This window comes from Tachypleus tridentatus, chromosome 8 (assembly GCF_004210375.1).
Source record: "Tachypleus tridentatus isolate NWPU-2018 chromosome 8, ASM421037v1, whole genome shotgun sequence".
NCBI lineage: Eukaryota > Metazoa > Arthropoda > Merostomata > Xiphosura > Limulidae > Tachypleus > Tachypleus tridentatus.
The window spans coordinates 118,469,002-118,496,685 of record NC_134832.1 but is presented as its reverse complement, the minus strand read 5'-3'; the positions used below and the strand labels follow the sequence as shown (position 1 = coordinate 118,496,685).

The 27,684-nt window shown below is 30.3% G+C and overlaps 1 protein-coding gene across 1 annotated transcript in view; it reads left to right on the top strand.

Annotated features, from left to right (window-relative positions):
- Nucleotides 1-27,684, top strand: part of LOC143223993 (kinesin-like protein KIF2A) — a 65,165-nt gene that overhangs the window by 22,488 nt on the left and 14,993 nt on the right. Inside the window, exons 6-15 of the mRNA XM_076452458.1 lie at nucleotides 4,523-4,604; nucleotides 9,658-9,759; nucleotides 10,781-10,934; nucleotides 16,455-16,558; nucleotides 18,088-18,250; nucleotides 18,626-18,716; nucleotides 19,188-19,251; nucleotides 20,723-20,814; nucleotides 24,602-24,744; nucleotides 25,108-25,182. Coding sequence (XP_076308573.1) covers nucleotides 4,523-4,604; nucleotides 9,658-9,759; nucleotides 10,781-10,934; nucleotides 16,455-16,558; nucleotides 18,088-18,250; nucleotides 18,626-18,716; nucleotides 19,188-19,251; nucleotides 20,723-20,814; nucleotides 24,602-24,744; nucleotides 25,108-25,182 — 1,070 coding nt within the window. The remainder of the gene's footprint in view (nucleotides 1-4,522; nucleotides 4,605-9,657; nucleotides 9,760-10,780; nucleotides 10,935-16,454; nucleotides 16,559-18,087; nucleotides 18,251-18,625; nucleotides 18,717-19,187; nucleotides 19,252-20,722; nucleotides 20,815-24,601; nucleotides 24,745-25,107; nucleotides 25,183-27,684) is intronic.

The window sequence follows — 27,684 nt, the reverse complement described above, 5'->3', positions numbered from 1 at the left end:
ACATCTGGTTTCAAAGTAGTTCTTGGATTATACCATACATGTTAATATAAACACAAACTTTCCATATTACGGTAGAATGTTATGAATGTTATTTTCTCACACTGTGTTATATATACTATATGTACATGCTGATATAAGTTCATTCTGTTCTTATGTTTACTTAATTTTCACATACTTGTATATTAAAATTGTATAATAATGAATTACTTGAAGTACTCTATTTTTTTATTTGTAGCTTATACACCATTTTAAGTGTTTTGACAAATGAGAAAAAAGATTTAATTTTGAGAAGAAATCAGATTGCATAACAGTATCTTACTTGTCATATTAATAATTTGGTTGACTTGGCTTTTGCAATAGTATGTATTAAACATACTATATACAACAGGTATAGAATGTGAATTTTTATGAACATTTGTATCACTGTGTAACACAAATTTTGTTCTTGGATAGTGTGTGTTATTTCTCAATTGCTTATGTTGTAAAAGTACAGAAAATGGCCATTATTCCCTTCAAACTTAGCTTTTGTGACCTGGATAATTTAGAAATTAACCTATTTTATATGTAAAAATGGGCAAATTTTTACATTTTCATTTACATAAGGTCTGAATAAAACAACGTATGAATCAAGATTTACATGTATTTATACTAAAGTTATACAAAAATGTTAAGAAGTGAGTAGTTTTTCGAGATTTGCAACTGTAATGTAAATCACTTTCACGTATCAGGCCCCAAATATAGTCTCCCATCATGTTTTCGTTATAAGCTCCTTGGTAGTGACATTCAAAGTCCAGTGGAAGCAGTCACCTTGCTCCTCTGAGTATGATCCCATGTACTCTTTGAATTTATCAAGATAAGCATCAAGGATATGGACTTTCAGGGACATCCTGCAGCCTATTTTGCTGTAGTTCTTTACCAGAGCCTCAATCAGCTCCATATTTTCAGCTTTGTGATTGCCCAAGAAGACCCGAACCACTGCAACAAAGCTGTCCCAAGCTTTTTTTTCCTTCATACTGAGCTTCTTGGGAAATTCTGTGCACTCCAGGATCTTCTTTATTTGTGGTACAATGAAGATACCAACTTTGACCTTTGCCTCTGACAGCTTAAGGAAGAAGTCTCAAAGGTACTTGAAGGCTGCAGACTCCTTATCAAGAGCTGTGACATATTGTTTCATAAGACCCAATTTTATGTGCACTGGCAGGAACATCCTGTAGAGGTTTACTAGTGGTTCACACTTGACATTGTGCCTTCTCACAGAGAACTCCGTCTGTTGTGGCCAGTGCTTTCTTGTAGGCTTCACATATTTTGGCAGATGCTGTCACAGAGTACTTTTTTGCTTTTGTCTTGATAAATTGGCTACATACATAGTAGAATGCATCTGGAGAATGCTTGCAGCTTCTTGATGCAATCCCTGATAAAATCAGATAGGTCTATGTGCTCACTTAGGCAACTAGAATTAAACTGAAGTGGTGAGCATCTGTATATATATATACTATGGAAAGTTCAAGAAAATTCTCTATCAACTACTCAGCACTGAATCTACCTGGAATGTTCTGGAAAATGGGTAAATTTGAAAATTTCATTACTCAGGTCACAAAAGCAAAGTTTGAAGAGAAAAATAGGTCTTTTCCATTTATGTTAGGCATAAGCAATTGGGAAATAACACTTTCTCCCCAGGAACAAGGAAAAGTAAAAAAGTTTGTTACATAGTGTTATTATTCAGATGACTACAAATGTCAAGAGTTCTCTGAAAATAATTTAACACTATTTTATTATGGGTGTCTTTAATAAGTTTAGAAAGGAATGTTTTTATAATATTTGTTTGTTATAAACAAATGTTTATCAACATCTACAACAGGGTTCAACTGTATTGTAGTTGCTGATATTTATTGGATACATTGAAGTACATTTCTAATTTATTCCAAACTTTGCCAGAAACTTCATCCACCTTTTTTTTAATTTACTTTATTAGAGTGTAGTTTTACTGGTTTATATCAGATTTTCAGTCTACCATTTCAGTACTTCTAGGGTACTAGTTCTGAAAATACAAAAATAATTTTGCTTAGAATTTATTTATTTTGTCTCTGTCAATGTAACGCACAGATCTCAACCGTATACTACTCGTATGAATACCATTAAAGAATAGCTGATCAATAATAATGTAAATAATGGCCTAACATTGCATCATTTTAATATGATTGGATCACATTATTACCTGATACTATCTCCACTCATAGTCTGATTGTTGTGATCATTGCTGGGTTGTATCATAATTAACTTGATGAAAACAAAATGTTGTTATAAAGATGATTTTATGAAGTCAAGCATAGAGAAAAAGTAAGTCAGTATCTTAATATATAAAATAAAACATTATTTGAAGTATCAAAAAAAAACTGAAGAGTGAAGGAAATAAAATGGGTCTGATGAGCTAATTTACAATTTATTGAAAGACTGCTACATGGAGGCTGATGGAATAAAGTAACACGTTGAAAGGAAGTGAATGTTCAGTTATTTTCTTCACTACCGTGAGGACTGTCTAATTTTGTTGCTATTTGGCAATGTTTACTTACATACAAGTAGAGTAAGAAGTAACAAAGTATAGAGCATCGGTAGCATTTAACATCTTAAATAAATATGGATACCATGAGTTTTTTTATCTGATTTTTCCAATACTTCAGTTAAAAATTTATTTCTACCAGTTTGTTCTAATTTTAATATTTGTAATGGAAAGTATGAAAAATTTTTGGGTAAAGTATATTAAGATAAAAACCAAAAATTAATAATCAAAAAATTAATATTTTGTATGTTTTATGTAATCACCTCTAATATCACTAATAGCCTAAAATGTTTTAGGTGTTTTTATAATAGCACTGTATAATCACAATTATTTGTAATTATTATTATTATATCAGCAGCAGACTAGTTTGTAATTTTTGTGAATATTTCTTTGTTTTCACCAAAACATATCATTTCAATGAAAAGAAATAATGGGCCCTTATGTCCTTCATAGATTCTTTTTTTTTTTTTCTCACTGAAATTACACATTTTGGTGAAGAAAAGAAAATTTCACAGATGGTTTAATCTTTCATTATGAAATATTTTTATAACTGCTGCTTTTGCACATTTTTTAAAATTTTGCTGTGAAACAAATGGTTTAGAACATATAGCATCATCTTTTGTGGTTTGAGTTAAAATGATGGTGGGAACATGTACTTTGTGCAAGTTAAAGATCTCTGTTTCTTGTAGTTTCTAAATTCTTGTTTATTCAGAATTGCTCATCCTACAAGGACATTATTTTTTAATTCTTAACTGTAAAGACTGGTCATATGCAGTCCCAAGTTTATTTTTACATATATTAGCATTCATTAACAGATGTTAGTCTAATGTAGGCTAATATTATTTACCTTGAAGCTACAATTAGTGTCCAAAGTTGTAACTTGTAAAATTAGTTTCTCTTAATGTATTATAGTAACAGTGTTAAGTATTCATATCTATCTTAAGTACAAACAAATGTACTTTAAACAATATTTTTACTAGTGATATGTTATTACTTGTCATTTTTAATGACATCATGTTGGTTTTTAATCTTTTCCACATCATTTTGAGGATGAAGAAAACAATCAGGTAAATAACTATCAAACAAGTAGTATTAAAAACATTTTAATTCATCTTGTTAAGATTCTTCACTATATCATATTTATGGAAAGCAGTTTTTGCATAAGATTTGTAATTTTGTTTTCTTGGCTGTAATGAACATGTAGTACTGTTTGAGCTGCAAGAGAATACATTTCTAGTTGGATTAATTTTTCAGTTTCTGTTTTACCTTTTATTTTACTATGACCCTCATGTAGGTTTGTAAATTTGAGCATGGAAAGTACAAAACATTGTGTAATGTTCATCTACTGAATAAAATATTTCATTAGATTTCCATATGTTTTTATATAATAGTCATTTATTAATAAAAATCTTTATATATAAATATATGTAAAGATCTTGTCAGTTTTCTTTGTAAGTTTAGTGAGAACTGTTGAGAAATGGGAAATTATTATTTGTTTTAAACTTTTATTGGTGTAAAAAAGTAAAAGGTTTGTTTATGTGATGTTTATTTCACAAAATTTTTACATTTAGTTGTGGTTTATGCAATGTATCAAGCATGTTTGACAAATATGTTAAATGTTTATGAGCTACTTTGTTAAGAACATTTTTAATATAAAAACAAAGCTCTTTTAGTCAAATGGTGTCTGATTTCTTATAACCATAATTGTAGCTTTTAACCATACAATGTAGCTTGTACCCTAGGATCTTTTTTAAATTTCTGCATATTTTGTTTAATTTTTAAATTTAACGTGCTTTGTTTTGGCTTTTTAAAAGAATTATGGTTATAATATAATTAATCAGAGGTTGGGATTTGCTGTTTCTAATGCAATTGTTCTTCATGATTTTATTTACTTGTTCAACTTCATTTAAATGTATTTAGTTAATTTCACATATATATATATTTCCACTTACTCTCTCTTTTTAGCTTCCTCCAAGGCCTTCTCAAGTTGTGCAACAACAAGGTAAACAAGTTATCAGAATTTCAGAAATTGGTTTGTTACTTTCAGGTAAATAGTAAAAATGTATGGAACCCAAAAATTATTGCTTGCATACATCAACAGTTTGTATGCAGTTGTCTAATGACTTTACTAAGGAATGTTATTTTAAATGTTTTTTTTTATTACACATGTAGGTCTATAGATAAATCAAGTTTTGCTTGACTTGTCTAAAAGCCAGTATTAGGAACATTAGCTGCTGTTACTAGCTTACTTTTACATTGAGCAGAGTTAAAATTTCACTGTAAGCCTGGTTTAGAATAAAATTTCTAAATTAAAATATACAAACAAAAAATATATCATAAATAATTTGTGCTTTGTTTGAAAAGCAACAGTACATCCAGGATTTACTTAATTGGTGTAAAATTTTGTCGAGAAAGTAAAGTTATGAAAATTAAATTTGAATTAAAATATTTACTCATTTGGATCAGTGGTTTGTAAAGTATAGCCCATTAAAAGGTTTTGTTTGCTTTCAGTGTATTTGGAAGTTCACAGTTTTGCATCAGTCATGAGTATTTTATGAATAGAGAAAAAAAAGTTTCTTTTTGTTTTCACAGTGTACTTACTAAGTTAGCCTAACGTTTTCTACACTTTGTTGCTACATTATTAAATTATCACTTGTTTGGGTTTTGGAAGACATAGTGGGTTCTAAGTTTAGTCTTTGCATCCTTCCAGTTGATTGTAAACCTTGTAGAAAATAATGTTTGCTTATTTCTTGATTATTATTTATTGATTTTTTGTTGGCACAAGTGTCTTCCTTATTGCTTTTTACTGTTTTGGTGATTTCTTTCAAGCAAAACATTTTAGATTATATTTCTGACTAATATTTTGTAAGGATAATGTTAAATTTTCTGAAGTGAATATAGTTGAAACTATATAAACCTATCATTTTTTATCTCCTTGTACTGTTCTCCTGATCTTTTACTTTGCTTTGAGGAGTTATGTAGCTCTCCTGGATGCTAAATAGAGGCTAAGTTTGCATTCTCTTTATGTCTGGTGAGTTTCATCTGGCTTAAGTAGTGGTTTTGAGTAGTGTGTTTAAGCAGTGTAATGGCTTTAGTGCAGAATGAGTTACAGTGCTCTGTAGCTTACATACTGGTTCAGAGTGATTCACTGATATTTAATGTGATGATAATATAGTGACCCAACATAAATGTTTGAAAATAATGTGAAACATAGGATGTAAGTTGTTGGAAAACTTGGTAACTTTATCCAGGTGAAAGATATGTTTGGAAAATTATTGGAAATAATTTGATATAAACAAATACAAGCCAAAACAAAAATAAGAAACACTGCATCAATCAAAAGGATTCTCAGGGTACAGGCTATAATGTGGTATATAAAATGAAACCTGGGTTTTGGAGGTGGCTGCAGAAGTAGGATCCACTTGGTAGTGGGAATACATCATCTGTCAGTTTTACCCTCCATTCACCAATCTTACATGACAAATAATTTAATAATAATCAAAGGAATACAGATTAAGAGAGCAAGATGTGGTTGCTTAAGTGCACAACATCTCACATCTATATCGTCCATCACTGCCTACAGACAGTTGTAGGACAGTGACTACTGTTCTCCAAAGTAATAAAGAAGAAAAACAATTAATAAGGAACTACCACTTGGGGTAAGTTAAATAAACTTACCTCCTGAAATTGGCATTCAAGCCCCCATTATGGTGGTAAGGCACTAATTAGTAGCACAGTAGATGAACTATACTAGTATAAAGGGACCCAATCAGTTATTCAAACTAACTAGTATAACTCCCAACTACCACCCATTAAGTCCACTGTAACTGCCAATTTTCAGACTCTTAACAAGCCTTCATATGCGATAAGGTGTTCATCTGCAAAAAAGTTGTGACAAGTTGTTCAAATGACCTTATCCACAACAAAAAATAATTATCAGAAACTTTTAGTAAATTTTTTTAATTTTTATTTCTTTATATTTTAATATATTCTTATATTTATTGCAGAATATTTTAATTTTATTTAAAGTTTATTTATTAAAGCCATTAAATATTAATTTTTGTATTGGTATTTCAACATTAATAATAAAATATTGTAATTTATTGCAAATTTTACAAAACTGAATAACTGTGAAGGGATAATTCTTATAATAGAAGGGTGTGGTACATTGCTATTAAGAGGGTAAACCATATACTGGAAAAGCAAAACATTTTCTTTTGTTTAAAATATTTTGCTTTTCCATTTTTTGTGTGTGTGTTTAGGCTTTTTTTTATAACAAATTATATCTAAACACACACACACACACACACACACACACACACACACACACACAGAGTGAGAGAGATAAAACAAAAGCAAAAAGATTAAATGTTAAATATTCAGGAGAAATTTAATATAACCAAAAGCACATAGGAGAATATCAAAATGATTAGTAAGAACAAATACATCAATTTCATTTCGAGCATGGATATATATGAGTTAATTTATGTTAATGTATTTGGATTAACTTTAAGTTTTGTTATAATGTTAGTGATTACTATTTAGACATAGGCTTTCAGCATGACCAGATGGTTAAATTGCTCAGCTCACAATCTGAGGGTTGTGCAGGTCCGATTCCCCATCACACCAAACATGCTCACTCTTTCAGCTTTGGGGGTATTATAAGGTGATGGTCAGTCCCACTATTCATTGGTAAAAGAGTATCCCAAGAGTTGGCAGTGGGTGGTGATGACTAGCTGCCTTCTCTCTAGCCTTACACTGCTAAATTAGGGATGGCTAGCATGAATAGCCATTGTGTAGTTTTGTGGGAAATTCAAAACAAACTGTGTAGTTAACTTTCACGTCTTCTGTTTTCATGTTTACTTTGTATAATATTAATTCTAAACAACCTTCATGTAATTTTCTAATGCACCCAGGGAATAAACTGATGGGTTTTAAAATCACAAAAATGAAAAAGATTATTTTTAATTATTTTATTAATCTAATAAAAAATACTGTATTTTTCTGTGTGAAAAAGTGTCGTTATTTTGACTGTTATTACAGTTGTCAAAAGTTTATACAATGTAAATAGATAATTTATAGAAATATCTTAAACAAATAATTATAGGAAAAAATCTTTTGTAATAAAAGGCTTGTTTTTGTGGATGAGGTAAGCACTTAAAAGAAAGACTTCTTTAATTATTTATTTTGCTTGTATTTTCAAAAACTTCAATACTATTTCAGAAATATTCACACCCTTTAATGCTTTAATTGTATTGTCTATAATGTGCTAGAAATTTAATGATAATATAGAAACTAATTCTAAGAAATTCTTGATTGTAGGTGATGAATATTCTTAACTATTAAACAGCAGCCATCATCAATTAATGCTGCTACCTACAACATTTCTGCTGTTTAAGGGTTAATTAATGTAATAGAGGGTGTGAAATGGGATGATTGCTGTCATCATCAGTAAATCATCTGAAGACTATACAGAAATTTATTAGTTATTGTAAAGCTGTACAGGATCCAAGATTTCCAAAAATTTGAGTTCCAAATTTCAGCTCTCGAGGTTCTATTGCTTTTGGGGATAGAATCTTCAAAGACATCATTGGTTTCCTGTTGTTGTACCCATATGCAATCCATTTTATGGGCATTTTACAAATGGTGGAACCTTGCTAGGTTCTCTTACCTCTACTGAAAGAGAATCTGCTTTGGTAGCTGGTCAAGGCCTGTATTTCAGCAGGCATGCAGCTTCCTCCCCTACATCTGGACATACATTTTTTTGTGGACAGATCTCTTCAGGGATAAGAGACATGGGTCAATCACCAGGAAGCTTTGGTCCTGTGGAAAAAGCATTTTGGATATTACTGCTCATAAACTTCTAGCCAAACATCATGCATTGCATCACTTTCTTCTTCTTGCCTGACATTGTTTGGTGATGGTTCATTTAGATAATTTTATGGTGGTAGCACATATCAACCACCAAGGGGGCATGTGGTCCAGTGATTTCTGGTTTCAAATGTTGTATCTCTTATCCTGGGCCCAATCATGTCATCATTGCCTTATTGCCTGTCATGTGCCAGGTGCTTTCAGTCTAGTTGTGGATTATCTTTCTAGCTGTGACATTTATGTATTTGGCATTAGATCTTCTCCTTTACAGGGATTTTTGCATTTGATGGGGTTTTCTCTATGTGGATGCCTTTACTACAGGCTTCAACACAAAGTTACGTTTCTTTTTTTTTTTTTTTTTTGGTCACTTGTACCTCATCCACAGGCTCTAGTAGTTGATGCCTTCAACCAGGATTGTCACATAAGTATCTTTATGTTTACCCACTCATCCAGTTACTTCATTAGCTGATTTCTATCATCCACTCCACTTTTGTCAGGTCCTCTTGATTGCTCATTATTGGCCAGCTCAACTTCGGTTCTAATGATTATAACAGTTGCTCCTCTCTTCTCTGGTCACTCTTCCACTTTCTCCTTTCTTTGTTCATCAACCTTGGTCACATATTCTATTTCCCAATATTTAAGTTCTGCATCTTATACCCAATTTTTCTCTGGTGTTGATCTATTCTACCAAACTTTGAAGCCATAATTGGTAGAGGTAGCCACGTGCATTATGTGAGCATGTCATGCTTTTATTTGGGAGGAGGCAATGCATGATTTTTTGCATTAAAGACATGTTGGAAACTTGTTTCAATGGGGGGAGCAGAAGGCATGTATCCTGTCTAAAGAAAACGTTTGCATATAGGTGACATCACTGAACAGGAACAGCTAATCTTATGAAAGGAAGTAAGCACCTATTGGATATACATTTTCTGTGTGGGAAAATTATAGCTTCCTTAAGGGTATGCAATCTTTTGATGATAACTGTATATTGGTCATTTCAATGGAAGTGAAATTAATAAGAGAAACAAAGTTACATGTGATTATTGATGTACAAAAAAGAAAAATAGTTTTGTTTCTAAAACGTTTATCTTGTAAGTTGTTTTCAGTAAGATTCCCTTTTTTATATCACAGAATTATGTGCATATTAATTGCTGTTAGTTCTATATCAGTGTAATTAACTTGTTTTTATTGTGCTTCCTTATGTGTGTATCCATCTGTTATGTGATTAGGGTCAGTTCGAACTCGTCAGACCTGTGCACGTGCACAGCTACAAAATGGGTACTCTGAGAACTCTTCCCAGGTGCCGCTCCTAACCATATCAACAATACAGTGATGGCTCCTCCTCCTGTTACCACAACTGGACCACTCCAACCAACACAGAAGGCTAACACAGTAGTCACCAATGCACCATGTATGCTCTAGTTTGGTCCCTGTTTTGGTTTTTTTTTAAAAGAAAAAAAAGGATTATTGAACTTATGAATATTAATTTAAGTTATAATAAAAATCAAATAAAAGGATTTATTGTGTGTTTGTATAAACACACACACACACACACACACACACACACACACACACACACACACACACACACACACACATTCCAAGAGAAGAAAATAGTTTTTGTTGGCAGGAATTTTTATTGAAATGGTTGGAATTTCAATTGCTCTTGATATAAATTCAAAGCAAAAACAGATATAATTTATCTAATATATTTAGGTTTTTTATAGCGCAAAATATAAAAAAAAATTATGGAACAGTGTTCATGTTTATTATCATGTGATTCACTTGAAAATTAAGTTGTTTTTTTAAGAAATTAAAATTTTAACTTTAGAATGATAACAGTAAATTAAAGAAATTTTTGTCTAACTTGATTTTGTAAGAGGTGAGGGAGAGATAGTAGTTGATTGCCATTTGTAAAATCAAAATTTTTGTCCAATTTGATTTTGTAAGAGGTGAGGGAGAGATAGTAGTTGATTGCCTTTTGTAAAATCACAATCAGTGTTTCTACTTTCTTCTGGGTAGAAACTGAGGTGTTCACACCCTTGTCCTAGATGTCTGAAAGTACCACACAATTGTAATTCAGTTTACAGAAGAGAAACCGTAATGAAATATTTATCTTAAGTTTACAGACTATTATTTGATTGTTACTCTGCCTTCATAGTCATTTGATGCTTTTCCTGAGCTTTTAAAACAAGTTTTTCATTGAGTTGCTTGTTGTGCATGTTCATTTCTGTATTTCTTTATTGAAATGCAAAACTAAAATTGCAAATATATGTATATATATATTTCTCTGCATATTTATTAACCTTAAAGTGTAGGTGTTAAGACGGTAAATCTTTTCATTATTGGTAGCCCGGAGACGAACAAACGTTGTTAAAGAAGTGGACAAAATTAAGAAACAGAGAGAAGAAAGGAGAATGCGACAGGCAGAACAGAAAGCAGAAAAACAAGAGCTTATGAATGTAGATCCTGGAAATCCAAACTGGGAATTTATTGGAATGATAAGGTGAAGATGTTTACATTTTTCATTTTATATCTCTCCTCATCATTACTTTAAAAAGTAATAATTGATTTAACCAGATAATATGCTGTTTTGCTTAGATGATTACTGAACTGCTGAAACACACGAGGTGCTGGCTTTATAGGACAAAATATTTAAAAGAAAACAATATACAAGCTTTAATATAAAATTATTATAAAAAATCTTCAAGGAGAGGGGTAGAAGTTTGTTTCATAAGTGAACTTTGCTTTTAAGTTGTATCACTTTCATAGCTTTCAGGGAAAAACAGTTAAGTTACACAATCTAAGTCACTTTCTTTCTATTGCTGTGTAGCTTATCCAAAGGGTAATATATCAGAGCACAAATTCCTATGTGATAAAAAATATGCTTAGAATATGGAGAAAACAACTTTATTGAAACAAAGTTTTATGGATACACACTTTTTCTCAAAATAAGTTTCTCTTCCCTTCAAGTTGTTTTGAGTTCTTTATCAGTCACTTACTCATTTTCATATTTTATTAATGTAATAATTAGTTAAGAGTAAAAGTACATATAAAAATGACACAAAATGGAATCCATTCAGATGGGATTTTTCAGGTTATAGGATAAACTTACTGTTCTGTAGAGAAAAATTAGTTCAACCATACTAGTACAAAATAACAGGAATAAGGGTTGAAATTAATAATGAAACTTAAGATGGTGAATATTCATCCAGGAACCCAAATCACTACTTTATGTATTAGTGGGAGTAACAGGTGATACTCTAGCCTTTAGTGTATATAATTGTAATTCTATGTGTAAGCTTTTATCTGTGTACATATAATTTTTAACATTTTTGTAATCTTTATATTAGATGAAAATAATGTTTGTAAACAAAAGTAAGAACCTGACATACTTTTTGCTATCAGGTAAAAACTTGTACTAGTTTTAAACATTAAGTATGAGCAGTTTATACATTGAAAGCATCCTATATTCACAATGAAGTATTGATTTGTGCTAACATTAGAAATCATGAAATTGGTGTTTCTATACATAATATTGTTAAACTCTTACCTTGTTAATGTTTGAGCTTGACTGCTTGCCAAAATTAAACTAGTTAGCATAAAATACATTTTTTCCAGATGCAGGATTTATAGGCCTTCTCATCATTCATAGAGGCCCAAGTATATACTGATTGAGCTCTTTCATTGTCCCCAGTTATTTCTACAGCTATCCCAAGTAGTCCAAACCTGAAATCAAACCACATTAGAAAATCTGACTTATTCATAATGCTCCAAAGGATCCTGAGGGGAGCTAGGAACATACAATTTAATACAATATTTGGGTTCAGCCACCCTGACAACCTATTTATGACCATGTTGTCTGTGTTAACTTCTGGGGAATTGCAATATAAACAGGGATGGACAATCTGTAGCCACTGAGAGTTCACTTGTCAAGTTTGATCTTGCTAGTTCCAGAACTGGAGGAAGAGATTGCAGAATAAACAAATACAAAAGTAAAATATTTAAATTTTACCCAACCATTCTCACCATTAATTTGAAATGTTCTGATAACATATCTTACATATTCTCAAATAATAGCTTCTCTCAGCATATGTTGCCTTCTGTTTTTGCAATTATCACTCATAACTAGCTTTAATGCTATCGCCTTGCTCTCACATGATTTCACATGGTATAGGTGTGTTGCAGCCAGCAAGTGAAATATACATTCTTAGTGCAGTTGAATCTTTCTATATTGTAGAGCACTTTCATCACTTTTTGATTTGGCATTCCTATGCGCAGTCTTGTTCAATTTCTGCCCTGTGTTCCCTATTATCATGTGTGTGCAGTTTCTCTAAGTAGAAGTATATTGACACTTTTAATGAACTCTTGATTTAGTGTTACTATAGTGGCTTCTGGTATGGATCCTGCCACAACTGATCCAACAACAGTTACTACTTCTGTAACTTTAGGTTACACACTTTTAGCAGATGAGGCTTTTGACCTAGTTAGAGTTTATCATATAGCCAGTTCTGTCTTTGTAACTGCAGCCAAATCTCCCTTTTTCTGGATAATCTGTTCCTGAAAAGGAAGATTTAGACAACCTTTCTACCTCCTGCTTTTGCTGTGACTTACCATTCTACACCTCTCAATCTACCTCATTCTGCATTTCCATTTTTGGAAATGATTTTTCATCTATATTACTTGTTTCTTTTCTGTGTCTTGTGATTCCTCTACCTCTCTTCTTCATCTAACTTCAGTGTCAGATTATTTAGTTTTTCTCCCTTAACTGATATTTAAGTCCATGCTGGACAGTTGCTTGTACATTTTGTGTTCAGATACCAACATGCCTCAGCTCTTTCTTTTGGCTGACTGTCATGCTTTGGTACATATTAGGTTGGAATTTACATTTTTGAATTCTTGGACCTTAGTCTCTGATTCATGCATTAGCCTTTGAATATGCTACCACACTACAATTTTCACTAGTCATCATATTTTCACATCACATTCACTACACCCTCTTTATCTCTCATCAACTCACCTTTTTGAGACTATCCAATGTTCCTCTAAGGAGTTTTCAGCAGATGCACACACCCTGCTTTCTTCTACATTGGTGCTCTTATCTTCCTCACCCCTTGTCTCTTCATACATGGCTTCTTTGTTTTTGGGATCTTCTTGGCAAAGATGCTATCTTGTCTCATGTGCATCTGCCAACTTTTTATGTACATAATCTATATCTGACTCCTTTTTTGTGCCAGTCTTTTTCAGGGATCTCTCTGATACTTTAGAGTCTCAAGTGGATGCTGAACATCAACATTCTTCCCTCTACTCCATTGTTTCTTGTTTTTCCTATTTGTCCCCTTCTCCTGTTACCAGATCTCACCATCTGCAACTTCCCCTTTATTGATGCCACCTTCTCATATTTCTGATGCAAGTTTCCAAATAATTCATCATTGTATTTTCCAAGGTCTGTGATTTTCTCATGGGTTTCAGCATCATAAGGGGTGCAGTTGGAAAGGTTTGCTCATTGGTGTGGCTACTTTTAACAAGGTTTTAACAGAGGGATTTTTCTGCTCCTCCCCATTTTATCTGTCACATTTTTCTCCTTTCTAAAGATCCATTTTCTTGCCAGCATCTCTCCAGAGCAATTTCAGATCTCTTGAACAAAGATCCTAAAGAACAGGTATTTGACCATTATCTGGGTTTTTATTCCCACTGTTTGCTGTCCTAAAGAAAAAGGGAATTGGTTTCATGTTATTGATGTCTTCAACCTCAACTGCTTTATCAACCTCCTACAGTTTATCAAAGTCTTTCCTTGCTCTGGAATGGTCATTCATTCCATGTCTATGGATGACTATGGTTGATATTTTGGATCCATACCTTTATATTCCAATTTCTCCAGTATCCAGACTTTACCTTTGGTTTGTTCATGGGCTCTAGTTGTTCCAGTTTCACCATACCTACATCGTCTATTATGGATTGTAGTTTTTTCTCTAAGATGTTGGTAGTATGTTTGAAGGGAACATCACATATTCTGATGACTGTAGCTACACTACACCATCTGGTACATCTGATTAAAGGTCAGATGTGCATCTTTTCTGCGTGACTTAGCAACATGCATTTTAACAATGGGTGAGGAGTATATTTAGTACAAGATGGGGTGCAGTCTCCCATGAGTGTAGTCATATACATTAGAATGTCACACAGCATGGTGTGTCTTTGGATGTCTTCCAAAAAGTACTCATCTAGGCAACTTTTGTGCTTGCTCCCCACCATTTCGTTGTGGGATTCTTGCTATTATGTAAGTGGTAGTGAGGTATTATATTGGAATTTAACATTTTGCAAATGTAGGGCAGTACAAGTCAAAAGGTATTATATGGATAGAAGAAGGTATCTATTGGAAATGTATTTGTAGTGTAGAAAAATGTTAAAAATTAAGTGGGCTAAAAATGTTTTAATAAAATATTACTACTCTTATTAAACAAGAAGAAATATTTTTATTATAAAATATGGTCAGCACTTGAGAGAGAGAGAGAGAGAATGTACCTCTTTAGAAACCACAAATTATGGTTCCTTTTGCATTAATTATATGTAGTTAGAGGTTCTGTGTTAATGAATCTTTACCAAACTGATGGCTGCTTCTGCATGAACATGAAAGGTTATAGTATTTCCTTAATTATGTATTTTGCTGCAACATTTAGTATAATTGTGACAGTGCTGTTATTATTTATTTCTTAACTTATATCATTAAGCAAGTTGCATGAGGTATCTATGTGAATTATGGCAAATAAAATAAAATTATTTTCTAATTACACTGATGTAATTGTGATAATTTCAGGATAATTTTATTGGAAAGAGGATTAATTCTTAAAACAAAAACATCTTGGTGTTTGCTTTGGCTAATTTTCTTAAGAAAACAATTCTACTTTAGATGAACAATTTGATAATTATATACTATATTGAGTTTTGAGTTAGTCAGCTAATGACCAGTAGCTTCACAGATACTTGACAGGTTTACTATAAATGACTATTGCAATTTCTTGCAGGATAACTCATTCATTCTCACTTTCAAACATCACCACAGTTAAACTTGTTCTGTATGCATGAATTAATTACAGATAAAGCACATAACTTATATTTTGATTAGGTGATATTTTTATAATGAATTCATGGATGTCTGTAACCATGGGGTCATCCTTTTTATACCAATCAGAGATGCTGCTTCATTTAGAAGATAGCTTCTTAGTTATATTCAAGAAATAAGTTAGATTTTCATCTATTTCAACTAAATTATTCACTGGTTAACTGAAGTTAAAAACAATGACAAAAAATGGTCTATACGTACAATATACTAAAATATGTATTAAATATTAGTGAATCATACCTTAGACATCATCTGAATTATGAAACAGCATAAGGTAACTGGTTTTCAATTTATATAATCCATGCAAGGTAGAAGATTAAGTATTTGTTTGGTTTCATACACATTTCATTAAGAAAAGAAAAAAGTAATATTCAGAACATACAACTCAAATCTAGCCCTGTACAAATCCCCAACGAAAATGTACCTGATTGAGAATGACCATGTAAGTAAAGGGTTCTAGTATATTTTGATTTAATTTTACCATATATGTGAAGTGTAATCCTACCCTTATGTGATCCTTTTGGTATTCTTCAACCTTGTATAAAACATGATAGATAGTCCTATATCATAATCTAAGAAATTTGTATTGATCAATCAAATAATGAATTTTACACTTCAGTAGACCTTGTAAGGTAACAGAACTGTTAGCTTACTAGGTCTTTATGGTTTAGAGATATAAAGATAGTTTTATTTTTACACTACTGAAAAATGTTTATGGCATAAATGCCCTTTTGGTATGATGAAAGAAAAGATATTTATTTGCCAGACTAGTGATCAATGCATAAAAAATATGAATATTACTTGTTCATGGTTAAAATATTTTGAGGTGTAACACAACAGGAATAATTAAATCATTTATAGATATTTTGGTGATCATAATATTTTTAATATGATATTCAACAGAGAATACAGAGCTCAGTTAGAATTTAGGCCTATAACAATGAATGATCCTGTTCAGGTCCAACAGATTTGTGTCGCAGTCAGGAAAAGACCTTTAAATAAGAAAGGTATGTAAATGTTTTTAGTTTTAATTCAGATTTCTTGTTGTGATGAATTGTTTCACTACAGTTATTAAAAAAAAAAGCTTATTAACAGACAAGTGAATATCCTAGATTTAAAAAAAAAATTCAAACAAGTTGGTAAATATTGTAAGTATAATTAATAAAATAAAAATAATTAGTTTATCTTTTATGGTAGATGCATTAGAAAGAGATAACATTTTCTGTAAGTTTAAATTGTAAGATAGAACAGAAGAAATGAATTGTTTAAATTATAATTCATGAATATAAAATTTATGTAGATGTACATTGATGTATGAATAATAACTTTGTATATTGAGTATGTCAAAGAATTAAAGAAAATTAAAAATGTTAGTATGGATAGTTTTAGAGAGGTTTTCTATGTATAAATTAAGCATAAAAAAGTAACATATGATTTTTTGGTAGTTAATGAATCTGGAAGTTAGACATTTTCCTTTGTTTAAACATGTTTGTCCATGATAAGTGTTTGTTCAGCTATTTTCTTTTAAAAATTATTTGTCACTAAAAGAAAAATTGTTGAATCATTTTTAATTATTAATTTTATGCTGTTGGAAGTTTTTGGAAGGTTTTCCCCACTTAATTTTTGATCAAAAATAGCTATTTTTCAATCCTAATCACTTACAAATTTAATATATGATAAATGTTAAAATTTCATGCATTTACTGGTATCCAGAGTTAAGGATAATATTTTGGCTAAATACCTATTATTCAACAAAGTTCTTTGGCCAAATATTTACCTGGAATCTGCAGGATCTATAAGAAAATATAAAAGTGAATATAACATCTTGAAGAAGGTTAAAGTATAGACTGAGTAGGATGCAATAATAACACTTAACAAAGGATCATGTAACAATTATGGACAACTACTTGTTTTGTGGATGAATTATGTCTAATATCTACAACTACCAGAATGTTTTTTTTTTTTTAATACAGGCAAAAATGTTAGATTTCTGGGAATATCCATTATTTCTTTAAACATTAAAGTTCCTAACTGTAAGTACTGTACAAGGATAACTGAGTGAGAAATTGCAGTAGAAAATTGAAAATTATAGGTACACCTGTATGCTAAACTCATCCTGCTGAGGTTGTAGGGTTCTGTGAAAATAACTTACAAGAATGTAAAACAAAAATATCTAGCATTACAACTTGTTTTTATAACTTATAGATAAATGTTTATTAGTAAGAAAACAGTGCCTTTTATTTAAAACTTAAAATTAATATTAAATTTCTTTAAAAAGAAAAGGGGTTGCTGTTTACTTATTATTTAATAGAATGATTAAAGTAGACTCTTAAACTGATAAAAAAAAATTATGATTGCTTAGAAAATTAATATTCACTTGACATACTAAAGTTATTTCAATTCACTGATAACTGCTTGAGTAGAAACAGTAGCTGCTGCTTGATTATACATAGTTAAATCTTTCTTTGGAAAAATACAACAAATATACAACTGAAACTAAATTTTATAGCATTATTGTACTCATGTTTTTAAACAGAAAATGCAAGAAAAGAAGTGGATGTAATTACTGTACCAAATAAAGAACACATTGTAGTCCATGAGCCCAAGCTTAAGGTTGATCTGACCAAGTACCTAGAAAACCAAGTATTTAGATTTGACTATGCTTTTGATGAGTCATCTGATAACGATCTAGTATATAAGTAAGTGAGATAATTATGATTAAATGCATATATTAAACTGTCTACATTAATGTTCATAAATTTCTTTTAACAGCTAACAAGGTAGAAATCACAGCATTTGATTCTCTTTCTTGATGAATTTTTATAAGCATTATCTGGTATATCCAAACTGAAATAATATCTTTAAGATGCAAATCATGAATAGTAAAGTGTCTTGTATGTTGGAATGTGTTTTGTTCCAACAGTACTAGCTTTTTAATCACTTTAAAGATTAGAATTGTGTTGTTAATGCTTTCATGGCTAAGATATTTTTTTTAAAGTAAACTTGTTTAGCGTTTTACTTTTTTTTTCCACATCAAATTTGGTAAATCATGAAAAATATTTGTATATTTTTAGATTTACAGCTAAGCCATTGGTTCAAACTATATTTGAAGGTGGAATGGCAACCTGTTTTGCATATGGACAAACTGGAAGTGGGAAAACACATGTATGGTTTACTGGAAATTTACACATCTTTTTTCACGTTTGCAATTTTATAAAAACTGCATATTTTTACTCTAAGTAATTGTGGCTGTGTGTGTGGGGGGAATAGGGTTAGGAATTTTAACTTTTTGATATTAAAATGTTAGTGTGAAGATAATTGTTTTATAACAGGACCTAAGATTTAAAATATAATGATATAAAAACAATTATATTTTTAATTTATCTGAATAAATCAGGTGGAACATGTTTTTCTTGTGTTTCTTTATTCTTGCACAAATCATTTTCTGTACTTTACATTTGTAGTTTATAAACTTGCTTTTCTGTGTTATATGAATTGGTATTGGCTTTTGATTGGTTTGATGTATGTTGTCCTTGTCAATGAAAGATATACATACCTTTAATATTTGTTTTCAATAAATTATTTGTGTGGTTCTTTTATGTAGGACATTTTTCTTTTTGATCTTTGTTCCTTTAGACAATGGGAGGAGACTTTCATGGAAAATCACAAGATTGTACCAAAGGTATCTATGCTCTAGCAGGTCAGTATTATGATTGTTCTTCATGCTGTTAGCTGTACAAGAGTCTGGAATTTTAAATTGTCTTGTTTTCCTGATCTATAGAGGAAGTATTTAGATATAGTTCTTTAATAAAGTTAATATTAAAAAAAAAAAAAAAAACAGATGGTTGTGTTTGTGACTAGTGAAATGCACCATTTTATTGGTAACCAAGATAAAAAAAAAAAAAAAACCTCGCTGGTACAATGGTAAGTCTAGGGATTTACAACGCTAAAATCAGGAGTTCCATTCGACTCGGTGGGCTTAGCAGATAGCCTGATGTGGCTTTGATATATAAACACACACAAAGATAAAAATCCATGTTAAATAAGTTAACAAAAATGGCAGTTGTGCAGGGACTGGATTGTTGCCTCCCTAAACTGTCATGGACCACTAAAATACAAATTCAATAAAAAGTTATTGTGATTTACATGTGAATATTCTGTCAGTTCTTGTTAGCATGTGTGAAATCCCACAGAAGTTACTGTCTAAATGTGTAGAATGTTCTCCATTGGGCTTGATGCCCCTTTTAATAACATTTTATTGTGAAAGATATCCAAGATTGTGGTATTGTTTAATTTTGTAAAACCACATTGTCCCACATGATATAGTTAAACAACTAGTATAATTAATATATTTTATTTCATTTTTTTTGGTCTGTTTTTACTAATATCTTGATTATAACAAGATTTTTTTATACAATGAGAAAGTAAAAAAATGTAAACTGCTACTTATCAGTATCTCACAGATTTATACAATTCGTATATTGTAAACTGCTTTCAACCAAGAATGTTCTCAGTGTGGCAATTCTTATCATTTATACAATACACTTAATAGACAACTTAATGATTGAAATGTAGATGGTATGTTGCTAGTGTTTATCTGTTTGTACATTCTTACTCTTTCATTTGTATCATATTGTTGTATAGTAAAGTAAGTATCTGAAAACTCAGTTCATGTACTGATTAGGAATTGCCTAGTAGTTAACAGGGACTGTAGTTCACATTTCAAACAGTGAACCTCTTGAAATAACTAACCATACTGTATACTTTTAGTTGTGGAAACTTTATAAAAATTAGAATCAATCATGTTAGCCAGTTCTATGTGCTGTAGAAAGCTCTAAATTGCTATGATTTCTGCTGGTTGATTACCCTTCCTTCAGTCAGTAGTTCAAATTAAGAATGCCTATATCTGAAACTTAAGGGCCACTGGCATTGCCAATTTTATTTACTTAAGTGTCTTCAAGTTAAATTTTAACTCAAGTAGGATAAAACTAGCTAATAACAGAAGGTGTACATATGATTTATTGGTTTGTTGGTAGATATAATTGTTTATGCTTAGTTGATGTATTTAAGTCAATAAAATTTGAATAGTTGATATAAAAATGCAGTAAACAAATGTTAATATATTTTATTTTGGTTTGATAATATCTGACATTCTGTTCTTTCATGTACAGCAAAAGATGTCTTCAGGTTTCTGAATTCAGCTAAATACCAAAGTGAAGATTTGATTGTGACATCCAGTTTTTTTGAAATATATAGTGGAAAAGTAGGTTTAATGTTAACAGAAGACCATAACTTATTCTTACAGATAAAATAATTTAAATATTTAATTTCTTCCTTATATATAGTATATATTTAGATACTTTCATGTATAACTTTATTTTGTATACAGAAATCTCTCTTACACTTTGTTTGCTTGAATGTCTGTATGATTCATATTTGAATTATTTATGAATCATTTGTCTTTCACAGACTGTACTTAAAAATGTATTTTCAAAAGACACAAGTAATAAGTTTCTTTATTGAATCTCTGCTCATGCCTGCTATGAATTTACTGTTCATCTTTCAGATAACTCTTTCAGGATTTGTTGATAGTTCTCTTTTGTTTAATTATATATTACCTATAAACAATAGAAAGTCAAGCTTTTCATTTATCAACCAGTATATTGCATAATGTTGTGTTCTGAACAGAGAGTCAGTTTCACTCAGTATACAACCAGCATTCCAGTGAGAAACTTAATGACTAGACTGGATAAATTTTTAACAAAAATTGTGAGAGGTAAAGGAAATTGTATAGTTTTTGCATTGTATAGTTGGTGCATTATTAAATAAAAATTATTTAGTGCATTACTACTGTTAGCATAAAGAAGTTGGCTTAGCCTTTTTGCTATGGGCTTAGTGTAATATACATGAGTTACACTTGCACATGTTAGTGTTTTCACTGTACCTTTTGGTACAGTATGTTTATTCCCACAAAGTGTGGTATATATTTAGTTATGTTTACAGGTACTTTGCATACAAATAATCAGATTCTTTAAATGATATATTTTTTAAATGTTTGTGAAAATAGTCTGTTTTAGTACTAGTCTGAGTGCAAAGTGATTTCTTATTATGATTTTTAAAACATTCTTTGTTCCAAAAACTTTAATAATGTTTGTATAATCTCTGAAACCTCCTAAATACATTTCAAATGTTTGTTTTCAGTAAGACTATATTTGGTTATTTTCTATTCTCTGTGTGGGAACTGTCACTTGACTTACCTCATAACCACCATGAAAACAATTATGAAATAAATATAAATTATGCTTTTTTCGTGCCAGAATGACTACATGTTACAACACAAAAATATGAATGTTTAAGCAGCTTAAGTCTCATAATGCTATATACATTTATCATTTTTTAATATATTGACCTTCCAGTCATGCTTAGCTAACATTACACAACTTTTAGCGATGCAGTGTATGTATACTCATGTTACATGTACAGTAATATAACACTGACCTTTAGTCTTCCCTGTTTTTGCTGTACATTAGTAGACTAGTATTTTGTAATATACAGTTGCATTTAAATTATTATACATTAGTTAAAGATATATAGATTATTACTATTTAGAAATAAATTATTAAACTTTTTTAATATAGAACAATAAATCAAGAAGTAACGCAAATAACTATCTCTACTCGCTATAACTTTTGTACTCAGTTGCTGTTGGACATAGGGTTGCTACACATGTGAAGGATATCAAACAAATTTTTTTTTTAGTTTTAGATATACAGTTGAATAACAAAAAAATAATGAATAACTAAACTGATACCATAGAATTCCACTAATTTATTAAGCTTAGTAAGTAAGATGTATTTATATTTAAAAAAATATGAAACTTTGAGCAAACTAAAGACAAAACATACCTCCTTGAAAATTTGGATTGAAGGAACACAGTAGCCTTTTCACAGATTAAAATGGCTGAGAAAACCACTTTGGGAGCATTATAAGCTGTTAGTTATTCACATGTCATATATTGAATTAAGTGTATATAAGGGGACCGTTTTCCATGAGGGAAAGAGGTTAACAGGACCACTGTGTTTGATTCAGTACATAAGCCATATCTCAGCAAAATAAAAATATATCAGGTTCTTATTTTATGTTCCAGCTTGCTAATGTTAATAATTTGAGTTCCAAATTTGTACGAAACTGTAGGCCTAGTATACTGACATAAACATCTAATTTTAAACACTGCTGCATTCAACATATCAGAAGACTCCCTTACATTTATATTTGTGTTCTTGTAATATTAACTTTTATGTGCGAGTTAATTTCTTAATTTAACAATGAAGTTTGAATTATAATCTACAATTTGATTCCAAACTTATTGACATATCACAAAATAGTAGTTTAATAAAATTTTGAATGCAAGTCAATAAAGGTGATTTACATGGCCTTTAACCCATAACCTTATATAAATGTTATGAGGGTTAAATGTCCTTGACAATCAATAGCAAGAAAAAAGAAGATAAGGTAAATACTTTATTTCTTGTTTTTCATGTTTATTCTTTATTTGTTATTTCAAAAGTAACTAAAATGTAGGACTTACAATGCTAAAATCCAGGTTTCGATACCTGTGGTGGGCAGAGCACATATAGCCCATTGTATAGCTTTGTGCTTAATTCAAAACAACAACTAAAATGTAAAAATTGGGATATTTTTAGGTTAATTAAGATTACATTAAGTAAAATAAATATCATAATGTTTCACAAAGAATGAGGCAACTTTGAAAGGAACATGTGAGTAATGTAATTCAATGGTATAATGTGATCCACACATGCTCCAAGTGATTTACAACTTATAATAGCATGGATAGTAGTTAGACACAAGTCAGAAGGTAACAATACAATAAAAATTAAATTGTTAGTGAAAAGAAACCTTTGAAATGTATATAGGAGGTTTTATGGATTGCACAAAGGAAATTTGAGGTTTTTGAGATTAAGAAAAGTATTTTCAATGTTAACATGAAAATCATACTATTCAAAACAACTACTTAATATGTTAATGTTCAAACCTAAATTTAATTTATTAAAAGTAGTTCACTGAAAAATATGATTGTTGTATGTAAAGTACTTATAATATTAACTGAAAGACTGTCAAATTTTATAAAGACATACACACAATGTTGAAAGAAGTATTAAATCCATAAAGACATTAAATGAGTACAAAGAGGTCATGTGGTCAGTCAGATTGACTGAGCCTGTGTTGAAAGAGTTAAACTTTATAAAGAAAACTGAATAAAAGAAGGAAAAAAACTTTCAGACCATTGGTTAAATCTAACCTAATATCTAAATACCTTAAGGTGATATGACCACTTGATCAGAATCATAGAAGTCCTAATTCCACCATTAACGTATATCAGAACTAAGGCACAAACTACAGAGAATCTTCTAAAAATTCTAAGTTAAACCTTTTTTTCAAATATTTATAAAAACCTTCCAAAAGTGTAAATTTCAATACAGTGTATAAAAACAATCTTTCACACAATTGTGTATATCTGAAGAATTTCTGGGACTTTTCTTACCCAAAACCAAAGTGATCTGGACTTACTGAAATATGAATATCAGATCTAAGAAACACAGCCACACTAACAAGAAACACATCTGCTAATAATATAACACAACAATTTCTAACTAAGAGGACCATGCTATAAAAATAAGCTGTACCATGCTGATTTGATAAAGGCTTCAACTCTGAGGCCGAAAAATGTCATTTACTTCAAACTGTGTAAATGATTCAGTTGGAAGTTATATTAGAGTTGAAATCAGCTAAGCCTTATCACATCGTTCATTTAATCTAAAAAGATTACTGGCAGTAGGAAATTTACATTTTGTTGAGAAAATGATTTGTGTAAGGCAGTTTTTAATATACGATTTTGTGCAAGTATCTTAAACCTTTCCTTATGTTAAAAATGAATCTTTTGAATTCGGTGTAGTAAGTGTGGTTAACCCTGAAATTTATCATCTGTATATGTTATGCTGAGTCTGTTGTTTTCACATGTATATTCATAGGTGTTTGATTTGTTGAATAATAAATCTAAATTACGAGTCCTGGAAGATGGCAAACAGCAGGTGCAAGTTGTTGGCCTTCAGGAAAACCTTGTAGAATGTGTGGATGATGTGCTTAAGCTAATTCAACATGGTAACAGTGTCAGGTAAGATTAGTTTGGGTGAAGGTGAGAGGAGTGTGTACTTTAGGGATTAGTAGTTCAGTATTTAATTAATAATGGTTTTGATTAAACCTGATTTGAAGAAACCCATCAGGTCTGTAATACATTTCCACAAATTCAAATATTTTGGTGTTCTTTCTCATTTTAAATTAAGTTATACAAGAAAAATGCAGTGAAAACTTAGTCTTTAACTATAACAGTTTTAATTCAACGACATTAGAAATAAAAGCTATAATATATTAATATATTGTACAGGTGTAGTTTTGTTTTTATAATGTGTAGAATTTATCATGACATTTGAGTTAATATAGCCTAAACACAAAATGAACTTAAATTTTTCTCATGCAGGACATCAGGGCAGACTTCAGCCAATCAGCACTCGTCAAGGTCGCATGCTGTTTTCCAGATTATTTTAAAAAAGAGGTAATTAATAATGGAATTACTTTCTCTCTAAATATTCAAATTTATTTTCCTTTTCAAATAAAAAATATAGATTATATAAGTAATATGTATAACCACCCAAATATTTTTTGCCTAATGAAAAACAACTTCATGGTGTTTAAAATGGTGGTCAGATATGTTCCAAAAAAATTATAGAAAAGAGGGAGAGGAAGCCACACAACTTAAAATATATTTTTGTGTATCTATAATAACATTAATTTCTTATTCCATTATTTGAATGACTGATATAAGTAGATGCCATTTTTTGGAAAAGTACAGACTGCTTATATTCATTTTTATCATTTAAGACCATAGTCCAGAAAATTATAAATTAGGTAAAATTAATTTGAGTTTTATAATTGTTGAAGACAGTGAATAACAATTTCCTTTTAAGTTCATATTTAGGATATGTTCTTTATAACACAGACTATAATTCTGTGGTAGAAACAATACAATATCTAGAGAAACCTTTGTATGTAGTAGATACATTTAACCCATTAAGTGTTCACATTTCAGTTATTGTGTACTTCTAATTAGTTTTTATACTCCCTTCCACCCCTTTACTAAAGCTTAAGAGATTTATTTTCAGTTTCTTCACAAATAACTACAGCATTATAAATATAGTGTTTAATTATATTATTATATTATAGTAAATGCACTTCTCTAACTGAACATGCCAAATTAAAGAAAACATTTTGTTTATTGCATGTTGAGCAATATCTTAAAAAGTGCATAAACATAAAACAGATACACAGTTAAAAATACTTAAAGCAGACCAATCTATGGCTTATAACATGAATTTATAGATTGGTCTGAATTAAGTGTTTTTAATTGTGTATTCATTTTTGTTTTCTTTATTGCATTTGCATACACCTACTTAATATTTGGTCTTTGTTGTTTTTTTTTCCATCACACTAAGGTTCCAGATGTTGACTCATTATTTTGGTTTATTGTCACACATATACAAAACTAAATATCTAGGCAGTTAGTTTCAGTAATTCTGTGAAACTTATTATGATAAGCAAGTTTTTCCACATTTTTGAGAATTTATCATTTTACATTAAATTTCAAAGCACAAAATTTTCTTGTTTGACTTTCAAATGTCTCTGCTTATTTGCAGTCATCTTGAGAATGGTAATGTGTTTACCCTGTAGCTCATTTTCAGAAAAAGTACCATTTATATGTAATATTTTAAATAAAGTGTTACCCTTGAGGAAGAAAATTAAGGTTTCAATTTCTTTTCTACTAACAGCCAGTAATGATACTTTTAATCAGTTCCATCCAGTGTAATTTATCCACATGACAGTAAACAATTTGTTTTAATGGGTTTATATACTGGTCTTGAAGTAGTATTAGTCCTATGGTATGCTAAGTGAAAATATAAATATGATAAGAAGTTTGATCAGCAAAAAAATAATTTTATAAACAGCTTTGTTTAACCATAATTTACTGGTACAGTTACTTGTGGTAAAAATTAATTATTGTATTCATAAAGGAATTTAAAAAAGGACCTGAATAAATCATAAGCTGTATGGTATTGATATACATTAGTTCTATAATCTCTTCTGTACAGATGTTTTATGAATTTTTTAATTTCTTCATGTTGTCCACTAACTGTATTCCAGAAATTAGTTTTTTTAGTAAATGTAAATGAAAATTTAGTTTCTGTAATGCTGTGGGTGCAGATGCTATAAGAAACAAACATTGTATTAAGATTGAGGTAGACTCATAGAATTAACACTTTAGCAGTTTATTTCTTTTAATGGTAAAAGTGTCATTTTTGCATATCATGGGTTGGTAATGGTAAATAGGTACTTAACTAACCCACTGATTTTTAAAAATAGATAATTGTTCTGTTTATAAAAACAGTTATTATGAATGGTTTTACAGGTGGCTTATGTAGGCTTTAAATACACTAACTGATAAACTATTCCAATAATATGATGGCAGTTTTAAACATTGGTAAATATACAAGCATGTAATTGTGTATGAGGCATTTTGTTGTGTATTACTTGACCCTATCACCACGGGTACCCTTACTGCACATGGCACAACAAGTATTCAGTGTCTTACAATCAAATATTTATTAAACTTTTTTATTTAAGTTATACCAATTAGTATAGCATAAATTCCAATTAATAATTCATATTTTAATAGTATACAAGTTTTAAATACTTAATTCTACTAGGAAATATTTAAAAAAACAACCCTGAATTTCTCAGTGTGTAACACATTTTCTCTCGGCATCTTCTTTTCTCTATTCTCTCCACCACCCTTCCAAAATGTATGAAATTAAATGTAAATTAATCAGTATAAAATTGTCATTGCTCAAATAAATCTATTTATAACCTTCAATTTTGTTTGGTAACAGACCTGTAAAATAGAAAACCAGACCCACCTGTCACATGCTCTCTTTCAGGATTTGTTAGTAGTTTGTTTATATGTTTAATTATGTATTACCCATAACCAATATAAAAACAAGCT